This window comes from Quercus suber, unplaced genomic scaffold (genome assembly GCF_002906115.3).
Source record: "Quercus suber isolate HL8 unplaced genomic scaffold, Cork oak 2.0 scaffold_182, whole genome shotgun sequence".
In the NCBI taxonomy this organism is placed as follows: Eukaryota; Viridiplantae; Streptophyta; class Magnoliopsida; order Fagales; family Fagaceae; genus Quercus; species Quercus suber.
The window spans coordinates 309,145-320,350 of NW_027069640.1; the positions used below are offsets into that span (position 1 = coordinate 309,145).

The window sequence follows — 11,206 nt, forward strand, 5'->3', positions numbered from 1 at the left end:
TAATTATCTTATCTTTATAATAAGCAGCTACACTCTCATTAATCATTAAATTAAATTACTTTATTCTATTCATGATTATAATAGTTTAATTTAGATAAAATTCTATTACTTAAGTTTCAAGAAATTAAAAATTCCACTCCAACTAAATTTTAATTGTCTTATTAATTATTGAGATGGTTTAATTTAGTTAAAACTATATTATATGAGATAATTATCTAGTTTCAAAAAAATTATAATCCTACCCAGACTAAAATTTTATTTTTACAAATTTCAAGACCTCTAAAATACAATTTAATATTTATTTTGATTACATTAATCATCAATCATAATATTTGCAAATATAGAATTAATTAATTCATACTATTATTTCACATCTATACAAAACAAACAATCTTATTATCAAATTAAAAAAAAAATTAGTATCAGAACAGTATACACGTACTAAAAATGAAAATTTAATTATATATATATATATATATAACCATGACAAATATATTTAAAACAGTTCTCCTACGGCAACACAATTTTCTATAACTTAATCAAGTGTTTTTTTTTTTTTTTTTTTTTTTAGGGTGAATGGTGAACTAACACTTTCACATGAGTTAATAATTTTTTTTACTATTTATAGTGGATCACTTTGAAGTTGTAACAAAAATTATGGCACTAGATGTGTCCCTAAACATTCTTTGATTGGAATATATTTTTAAAGGCCCTACATGAGTATTGTATTATTATTTTAATAAAAAAATCTTAAAAATTCAAAAAAATATAAATCTTCAAAAAGGAAAAAAAAATTATTAATTCAATTTCGTAAAAAAATTAACCATGAATGCTTCACAATTTTTAGCAACCTGCAAACTCAATCCCAGAGTTAGAATTTAACCCTAGTTGAGCATTTAGATTCAACACTACATAAAATAATCTTCATTAGGGTTAACCAAAAAAAAAATATTAAACCAAACCCATACTTACTTTATTTTTCTATTTATTGTTATTATTATTAATAATATTATTTATTAAAAAACAAAAAAAAAAAAAAGTTATTTGGGCATTTGAGAATTCCTTTCACTCTCCCATGTTCTCAACCGGTTTTGACAAATGGGTGACTCTGCATGGTTGATGGTCTTCTCAGATTCCAAATTTCTTCAAGACAGGTACTTTCTCCAAATGGGTATTTACTAAACTCTCTGTTTTTCCATTTTTGCCTCAAAGAACACATCTTTTTTGGCTTTTAAATTTGTGTGTACTGTCTGAGAATATCACAGAATCTAGGGTTTTCTGTTTTTTTGAAAAGCATTCAATGATTGGAATTCAAATTGTGTAACTGAAATTTGACCGTTAAGAGTATTCTGAATCCTCTGCTCCTGTAGATCCATGACCAACATTTTTTTGTTCAATTTTGGAAAAAAAAAGTTTGAGTCTTTGAAGTTGGTGAATTGAGTATTTTGAATGCTTTTTAGCTTTGTTTCTTTACTCTTCGGTTTTGTGTGGTTTTGGGGAGTATGTTGAAAAGGGTGTGTGGGAAAGTAAAATGGTGAAGAGAAAAAAGTGAGATTTGATTTGGTACATTTTGTGGGCATTTTGCATGGTTGCTATAATTCTGTATAAATGAATCATTTAGTTGTTTTTTGATATGATTCTCAGTCTTATCTGGGTTTTTTTTTTTGTTGTTGTAATTTCAAAAACTTTTTGGAGTTGAGGATTGAGTATTGAGTTTATAGGACTAGGGTAGTGAGCAGATTTATTAATCTTTATTTTCTGACTGGATTTGTGATCCAATTCTAAATATAACAAAGATTGAGAAAAATCCTGTAATGATGATAGATTTGTGTATGTGCCTATAAAACTAAAAGGGTCGTTTTGTGTATTTGTATGAATGAATTAATTTTTTCATCTTTTCTCATAATTTAGATTGAATTTTGGGTTACTGTTGCCATTTTAAGTTTTGATGCGTTGGAGACTGGATATTTTGGTTTTTTTTTTTTTTTTTTTTTTTTTTTTTTGACAAGTAAAAATAATGAGTAAAGTGAAAGAGGTCTCACTTGGAGTCGAATCCAGGTCGCTGGATTCAAAGTCCAGATTGCTAACCACTACACCATGGAACCTTTCTTCAATTGGATATTTTAGTCTATTGGACTGTTGTGATCTTTAATGTATTTTGTGCAATGACACTCCCAAGATTTAAACTAATCACAGTGAATACAAAAACAAATCAACAAGCACATACATAGAGAGCACAATAATTTATGTGGTTTGGCAAATTGCCTTCATCCATAGATGGCAATGAGGAGAAAGTTTCACTAAGAAAATAGGAGATTACAAAGGCTCTTCAAAACTAAAGTTTGGCCTGTTATAAATAGATGATTAGAGTTGGCATTAGGGACTTCTATAAGTGAAAATAAATCAGCATTGTTGGGGAATCCTTATACAAATAGAATTGTAAAGCCTAACTGAATTCGAGGGCACACTCACATCAACAATGAATTATCAGATTATCTTCTATAAAAGACATTGTGGAGGTGGATGATATAAGGTACTATTAGCAGAAAGTGAGTGTTTAAAAATTGATGCAGATTATTAACACTTGGTCATATGGTTCATGGCTATTGGTAAGCGCATGAAACTTGGATTTCCAAAGACATAGTTTATTTTCATTTATTCTTTTCCCCCTTGTTAGCACTTGTCCAGGGGAGATTTTTAGTGTTTATTTTGTTTTTCCTTTTTAGTTGAGATTTCAGACTTGGCAAAGAAGAATCCTGCCAAGTAGAAACACCTAAAAGTCGAGGGTGTAAATACTTTTTGAAAAGGCTAGTAGAAAACATTTCCTGTGGAATAGTATTTGAGGTGGCAAAGTGCCTAAGAATGTGGCCTTTTTTGTGAGGATGGTTGCTCTGGATAGACATGGACCATAGACAAACTTATTAAGTGGAATATAGTTCTGATCAATTGCTGTTTTATGTACAAGGTTAGTGGTGAATTTGCAGACCATCTCTTGCTTTTGCTCAGTTGCTCGTGATTTGTGGTCCTTTTTTGTGTGACTTTTGGGGTGCATTGGGTATGCGAAAAGGATGATAGATGTCTAGTCTTGCTGGAAAGGGTTATATGAGTGGCATTATGTGGAATGTGGCTCATCATTTTCTTCTGTGGGTGATTTTGAGGGAGTAGAACAACCAAACTTTCAAAGGAGTTGAGAGGTCTATCATTGAGATCAATTCTATCTTCTAGTGTCTTTTATATGAATGTTGTTCTATGCCTGGGGGTATCTTGTAACTCATTTAGCTCAAAGCTCACCATTTGAGCTTTCCTTTCTTTGATAAATTTCTTTGTTACTTATAAAAATGGAATGGAGATGGGCTGTTAAGAAGAAACATACTCATAAAATGAGTATAGTTGAGATGAGAATGTTAAGATGGATGAGTGGAAGTACATGGAAAGATAGGATTTGAAATGAGGAAATCCCCTTAAAGATAGGGGTAGCCCCTATTGATGAAAAGATGAGGGAGATTTGCTTCAGATGATTTAGTCATGTTAGAGTGACTAATGCATGGGTAAGAAAGAGTAAGTTGATCCAAGTTAAGAAAACAAAAAGAAAGACCAAAAATAACATTAGTAGAATTAATAAAAAAATGACATGTCAATTAAAGAAGTAACGGAGTGTATGACTTCAAATAGAATAGAATGAAGGAAAAGAATACATACCTTTGCTAATCTAGCTAATCTATTGAGGATCTATAGCTGACCTCAAAATTTTGGGCCTAAGGCTTTTTGTTGTTGTTGTTGTTGTTGTTGTCGTCGTCGTTGTTATTGTACTTATAAAAACAGGGTACAAATGTCATGAAATGCTACTTTATTTTTTCATTTTCACAAAAAAGGGGGTTCTCTTTGCCCCTTATATTATTTATTTGTAGCAATGATTACTGAATTTTTTAGATTTGTGATATTTTTCATTTCTATTTTTGTGGGGATTGATAGGTGTGGTATTTGCATGATTTTTTTTTTCTTGAAGTTCCCTTTGGCAAGTTGTCATACATAAGACACTTACCTTCAATTTACTATAAGTAATTTGAAAATACAAGCAGTATGGTCGAGATATGAAACATGGTAATTTTTTTATAACTTGGTTCAATTATACATATAGATGGGAAGACTGAGGAGGATGTTTCTTATAGAACTAAGGGAAGGTGGATGAAATTGGGAGGTGCATTTGGGTTCTAGTTATCACAGGATCCATGTGAAACTAAAGGGAAAAATTTTATGGAATTCTCATAAGGCCATCTATGTTTTATGGGTCAGACTGTTTGACAATCAAGAAGCAACATGCCCTTAAAATGACTGTAGTGAGATGATTTGTGGGGTTGGCATCATTGAGGATAAAATGAAGGGAGACTATTTGAGGTGGTTTGGACGGACATGTACAGTGGAGGCCTACAAATAGTCCCATAAGAAAGAATGATCATATTAAAGTTCAATGAGAAAAAAGAGTAAAAGGGAGGCAAAATATGATGTGGATTGGGGGTAATTGGGGACATGACCATAGATATAGCTGAGTGGTTAAGGGATCCAAGATTCCAAATAGCTGACCTGAATTAGTTGTGGCTACTGTTTAGTTGAGTTGAGTTGAAAATGCTTAGTATACAAGAGAGATTTGATGCATGCACTAGGCAGCATCCCTTCAATGTCTTATATAGATTTTATTGGATTTCCTTGTGATTTGCATTCTTTGAATTGGGCCTGTTCACATCTATATATGTGCCATTCCCTTTCTCCTTTTCTAATTATATATTTTTTACTTATTAAAAAAAACAAGGGGAGAGATTGACCTTGCTGTATCCTGGTCCAACTTTCCAGGATGGGCTGTATTAGATTAATTGCATTAAGGATTTATATGTGGGTGAGTTTACAATTGAAAACACATTGTTCTTTTCTTATCAATAAAATTCTTATTAACTATCAAAAAAAAAAAAAAAGAAGGATTTATGTGTGGGTGAGTGAAACAAAATTTAGGAGTATCATATTATGATTTATTTGCAACATTAGAGTACGTCCTGTAAAAGAAAATATCATGACATTTACAACTAATTTATTGTTCCTAGACTATGAAATATTTTTTTTGATAAGGACTATGAAACAATTTTAGGAGTTCTGTATTCTAATCATTTGCTAATATTAGCATTTAGCATATTGAACAAACAAGGATATTTGCTGTCTCAATTGGCAGTGCTTGTTGAACTGTCAGGTCCTGATGGATTGTTATTCTAGTGGCATTCTTTTCTTTATATTTTGTTGTAAAAAAAGATGACTGCTTCTGTACTTTCACACCAAGACATGAATGAATTTATGTTTTCCATATCTTTTTTTTACTTGAAAACACCTATGACAATGTCCACATGTCCAGAGCCTGGGGAGCTGGCTGTGTTAGTCAAATTACAACTTTCATGAATGATTGACATTCACTACTAAGTATTGTAAATAATATCATTGGCCTCCCTTGGTTGGTACCTGGTTCTCACTTTTGTAAAATTCAAATGATGGCAGAGAGTATCTAGGTTCATAAGATGGATATTACATGACAAAGTTACTCTTTGACTACTGAAGAGAGAAATAAGTACATAAAGAAAAATAGAAGAGAGAATTGGGGTGGAGGGGGGGGGGGGGGGGGGGACAAAGCTACTCAAATCTATCAAATGAAACTTATCTGCATCTCTCTCTTTGATATGTTTCCCTGTCACAAACTGTAATGTGTAAGGCATATAAAATTTGAATTCAGTTACTTTATGATTTTGGGAACTAATTATTATTTTTTATATGCCCTCTCTCTCCCTCCCTCCCTTCCTCCATGTATGTTATCAACTGCTGCCTTTTTTTTTTTTTTTCATCATTAGATGTCATTAAACCCCAAGGTATTTTGTTAAAAAGGGTTGATACTGCAGAAGAGTTCAATTAGGTCAATGGCATGTCATGGGCTTCAACAACAACACACACACCCCCCCCCCCCCCCCACCTCTTCTTTTTGGACAATAATAGAAATTGCTGATAAGAAGTTTAACCAATAAACATTATCCCCCCAATAGGAAAAACCTAACCAATAAACTGCTATGGTCATGAACCCAAGTTCACCTTGAGGAAGGATATAGAGGTCTAATAAGAAGTGCTTAATACTGTCAAGAAGTCAAAGGGAAAATTGTCATTGAGGAAGGATGGTGTGGTTTGTGGCTTACTCAAAATTTTGATTTAAATATTTGAATTTTACTAATTTGTATCACTACATCATCTACTTGAATGAGAAGAATATTTGTACTTATCTCCCTGCTCAAAATAGTAAAGCTTTCCTTGGGATTCAAAACATTAAATTTCATGGACCTCAAAGTCTAATTAAAAATAATGAGATCTGTATCCGATTGTTCTTTTTGAAAGGATTTCAAATGCTGCATTCAAATACTGTTGGTCAAGAGTTAATATGAATATCTTGTTTTCTTACCTATCCAAAAAAAAAAAAAAAAGAATATCTTGGTTTCTTTATTAAATATGACAATGCTATACTTTTTATTTCTTTTTTTTGGTCAGGTTTATATCTATGAAGGTACTATCTTAAGCAAAAGAGAGCCAGGTTTTAGAATTTGATACTTGTGGTTGTTGGTTATATAGTTGCTAGCTGAAGAAGAAGGTGTTATGGAGTGCAATAAAGATGAGGCAGTCAGGTCTAAAGAAATTGCTGAGAGGAAGTTGACAGAAAAAAATTATTCGGGTGCAAAGAAATTTGCTTTGAAGGCCCAAAATTTGTATCCTGGGCTTGATGGGCTCCCCCAAATGTTGACCACACTTGATGTTTATATCGCTGCCGAAAATAAAATAAGTGGGGAAGTGGATTGGTATGGTGTACTTGGTGTAAATCCCATGGCTGACGAAGAGACTGTGAGGAAACAATATAGGAAGCTAGCTCTTGTTCTTCATCCTGATAAAAACAAGTGCTTAGGTGCAGAAGGCGCATTTAAGTTGGTTTCTGAGGCCTGGAGTTTGTTATCTGATAGGGTTCAGAGACTAGCATATAACCAGAAGAGGAATTTGAAAGGATCCCAGCCGCAGAAAGTTTCACACCGGAGTGGTCCATCGGTGCCACCCAGAGCGAATGGCTTTCATAATGTTGCTTCAACTACAGGGAATCCCCATAGCAATACTCGGGTTGGTCCCACCTCCATTCCGCCTCCTTCACAGGTCAAAGCAGATACTTTCTGGACTGTTTGCAATCGATGCAAGACGCATTATGAGTATCTCAGGATGTATTTAAATCACACTCTGCTTTGTCCCAATTGCCATCAGGCCTTTATGGCTTTAGAGAAGCCTCCACCTCCAAATGTTTTCAAGTCTTCCAATTGCTCTTCTCGTCAACAGCATCAGAATTCAAGACATCGTGCTGCAAGTAATGACCCTTATAGCACTGCAAGAAATTCCTCAGTTGCTCAAAATTCAGGACCTGGGGGTTCTGCAGGTATCAATTCATTCAATAACACAAATTACACCTGGAGACCTTTCCCCACAGCACCTAATTTTGGTTGCACTGTTACATCAGCTTCTGCAGCTTCTCAAGCTGCATCTGTGGTTCAGCAGGCTAGTGAGAAAGTGAAGAGAGAACGTGAAGAAGCACAGTCAGCCACTACCGAATGGGGGAGGAGTCATATGTATCAGGGAATGGGTAATTCCTTGAAGAAGAGGAAACCAGATGATAATTGTATTGATGGTTATGGAGGTCACATGGGAAATGGACGAGCTGTCTTGGGAGGTGTATCTGAACCAGCAAAGGGCAATTTTGGAACAGAAAGGACTATTTCTGGTATGTTTAATAAGGCTAACAGTGTGAGAGAATTATCAATAGTTGAAATAAAACACATGCTGATGGGGAAGGCTCAGATTGAAATCCGCAAGAAACTTAAAGAATGGAGCTCGCTAACTGAAGCAAAGGCTGCAAACAAAGAGAAACAGAAGGTGAAAGACAAAGAGACTAAGAAACAACCGGGTGTGGTGAATGGTGACACACATGATTTGCACAAGGATCGTGAGTCAGATGTTACCAATAATAGATGGCAAAAAAAGAAGTCTCTGTCTAACAATACGAACAATAATACAGTTCAAGGGGCTGTTGCACCAATGACAATCAATGTTCCAGATCCTGATTTTCACAATTTTGACCTGGACAGAACTGAAAGATCCTTTGGGGATGACCAGGTCTGGGCTGCGTATGATAATGATGATGGTATGCCTCGTTACTATGCTCGAGTTCACAAGGTGATCTCTTTAAAGCCATTTAAGATGCGGATTAGTTGGCTTAACTCAAGAAGCAACCGTGAATTGGGCCCACTAGACTGGATAGGTTCTGGTTTTTCTAAAACTTGTGGGGATTTCAGGATTGGCAAACAGGAAACTACTGAAACATTAAATTCTTTCTCTCACAAGGTTGCATGGACAAAAGGCACTCGTGGGGTCATATGCATATATCCTAGAAAGGGGGAAGTCTGGGCTCTGTATAGAAACTGGTCCCTGGATTGGAATGAGCATACGTCAGATGATGTGATACACAAATATGACATGGTGGAAGTGCTTGATGACTTTAATTTGGAACAAGGTGTGTCTGTTGTCCCCCTTATCAAGGTTGCTGGTTTCAGGACAGTGTTTAATAAGCACATGGACCCCAAGGAAGTTAGGAGGATTTCCAAAGAAGAAATGTTTCGCTTTTCTCATCAGGTCCCTAATTACTTGCTTACGGGCCAAGAAGCTCATAACGCTCCGAAGGGTTGTAGGGAGTTGGATCCTGCAGCTACCCCTTTGGAACTCCTCCAGGTTATGACAGAAGCTAATGAGGAGCCTGCAAAGGAGAATTGTGGAAAACTCGAGGAAGAAATATTAAAGAGTACACCGATAATAGATTTAGATGAGATGGTGGAGATTGCTTCAACAGATAAACAAGAAGAGATGGTAGTAAAAGATGGTGAGCAAACCAAACATGATGATAGATAGTGGTGCTGGCAGGGTAGTCAAGGAAGCTGATGCGTAACTGGTGCTTGAGAAAGCTAAGATTTAGGATGTGGATAGTGCTGGATACACCCCTTTTAGGTGAGTTTTTTTTTTTTTTTTAAAAATATTTTGTAAACCTGTTGGAAATTGCAGAAATTGCTTCTTTGGCTATTGATGGATCTGAAATGGTCCAGATTTTTTTTTTTTGGTTTTTGTTAGCTGCATAATACTGTGGCAGTTAAATTTCATATAAAGCTCATGCATGACCATACTGAATACCAACATCAGATCTTTTCTACGAGCCAAAGATAGTTTAGTAGACAATGGTACAGAGTTCTTGGGCATTTCATGAGCCAAAGGTGGGTGCTTCCCTCCAGTTTAGTATACTTTTTTTTTTGTAATGTTACTTCATTTAATCACTTTTTATTATATTAATATTTTGAAAATACCATTGTTGGATTACATATGTTCTTACATATGTACCAAATTTCATGTCAATTAGATGCCATTTACCATTTGATCTATAAAGTCATGTTTTGTACATAATTTTAAAGTCAAAGCTTAAAAATATAAAAATTTATAGATGACATAATTATTGATCTTTTATCATCTTGATATTTTGCATGCATATGTAGTATAAGAAGATAATGTATTTTAATAGTGAATTTGTTAAAAAATGCATTTAATAACTTAAATTCAAACTTGTATGCAGAGTGTGTGATATATCATAGAGAGCTGATTTTCTGTTGCAACTTGGCAAGTTCCTGTACCATGAAACCAGATTTGATCGATATCTTGTTTTTCGAAAGCCTATTGAATGGGTTGAATAATATATGAGAAATGTTATGTTCACAATATTTTTACAACATTTTCATAACAAATTACAGGCAGTAAATTGTTATTGATTCTAATTTGAACTCACAACTTAAATTACTTTTTTACTCACTAATAATAACCAATAACAATCTACCATTTAGGATTTGTCATGGAAGTGTTGTGAAATATTGTGGATGTTGCATTTTTCATAATATATAGACTTAACAACATGGAGATCATAATATCTAGATTTAAAAATGGAGAGAAAACCACCGCATATTCTTTGTGTGATGGTAACTCCATAAATATAAATGTTTGTGGGATGTGAGAGGTAAGGGCCAGTGTTCAAGTTTCTAAGAGAAAGTTTTACACATATACATTTAAATTATGCTAGAGGAAAATATCTATTTTATATATATTTTTTTTTAAGAAAAAGGATGAATTATAAAAAGGAAAAAAAAAAAAAGGATTACTAGTTTAGGAACAGCCTTTATTTATTTATTGGGCCAGGCCCTTCCCCAATATATGTGAGGACTTACACTTGTCACGTTGGTGTACCTGGCAACAACTGTTTGGATCAATATCTTAATTTTATGTTCAACTGTTGAAGGTGTTAGAAAAATGGCCGTGATTGAAGGGGTTTATTTATTTTTATTTTTTATATATTTAAAGTATATATATTTTTTGGTGTGTGCCGACCAGTTTAGCCAGAGTTCATTGGTGGCTGTAATCGAAAACTTTATGGTCGGTTTGTACTTTGTACAATTAAAAAGTGGGAGAAATAAAAAGGAAAAAGAAAAATGATTGTGAGGTCGTATTTCAATACTTTTCTTTTCCCTCTTTCCTCCCCATTAATAAGGTATTTTGTGTTTTTTCTATGCAGATTCTCTTACAATATATATGGTCTATATAGTTGTGGACTCATATGTTTGAGAGAACTTATATATATATATATATATGTATTAGATGTATGAGATAATTATTGCCCTCTAAAAAATAATCTTGAAAGGATTCATTGAAAGGATTGTTGAATAGGAGAATGAACTGCCTTTTGCCTAATATATATATATTTTTTATAGGTGATCTTTTCTTTGGTTTTGGGGACTGTTGGATTTGGTCAAGGCACTCTCGTTCATCACGCGCTTATAGTGTTGTTGTTGTTGTTTTTGTTTTGTTTTGTATTTTTTTTTTTTCCTCTCACCCTTCAATATACAATATTTTTAAGACCACCACAAAAAGGGAGAGAGGCAAGGAAGGAATCAAAATTTCATCTTTGGGGTTTAAAATTTAAAGTACGAAAAAAAATTCCTTAAAAACAAGAAATATACTAAGATTCAAGATTGAATTAATAAATAAAAAATAAAAGTAACGTAGACTTTGTATT

At 33.8% G+C, this 11,206-nt stretch overlaps 1 protein-coding gene across 4 annotated transcripts; it reads left to right on the plus strand.

Moving 5' to 3' along the window:
* The first annotated feature begins 1,014 nt into the window (after positions 1–1,014).
* Positions 1,015–9,917, plus strand: LOC111988708 (uncharacterized). 4 transcript variants are annotated; one of them, XR_010630881.1, is made up of 3 exons: positions 1,015–1,154; positions 6,646–9,105; positions 9,719–9,917. XR_010630881.1 is itself a non-coding variant. In XM_065778378.1 (3 exons), the coding sequence occupies exons 1-3, from the start codon at positions 1,113–1,115 to the stop codon at positions 9,007–9,009; spliced, it is 2,325 nt and encodes a 774-aa protein (XP_065634450.1). In that variant the 5' UTR covers positions 1,015–1,112; the 3' UTR covers positions 9,010–9,452. The 4 variants fall into 4 exon arrangements, 3 of the variants coding, with proteins under 3 accessions (XP_065634450.1, XP_023876266.1, XP_065634449.1); XM_065778378.1 differs by lacking the exon at positions 9,719–9,917 and having other exon boundaries at positions 6,646–7,486; positions 7,568–9,452; XM_024020498.2 differs by lacking the exon at positions 9,719–9,917 and having other exon boundaries at positions 1,023–1,154; positions 6,565–9,452.
* Positions 9,918–11,206: the final 1,289 nt, after the last annotated feature.

Bases quoted from the DNA above. Each gene is read 5' to 3' on its own strand.
- LOC111988708 (XM_024020498.2), top strand. From the start codon at position 6,670: ATGGAGTGCAATAAAGATGAGGCAGTCAGGTCTAAAGAAATTGCTGAG.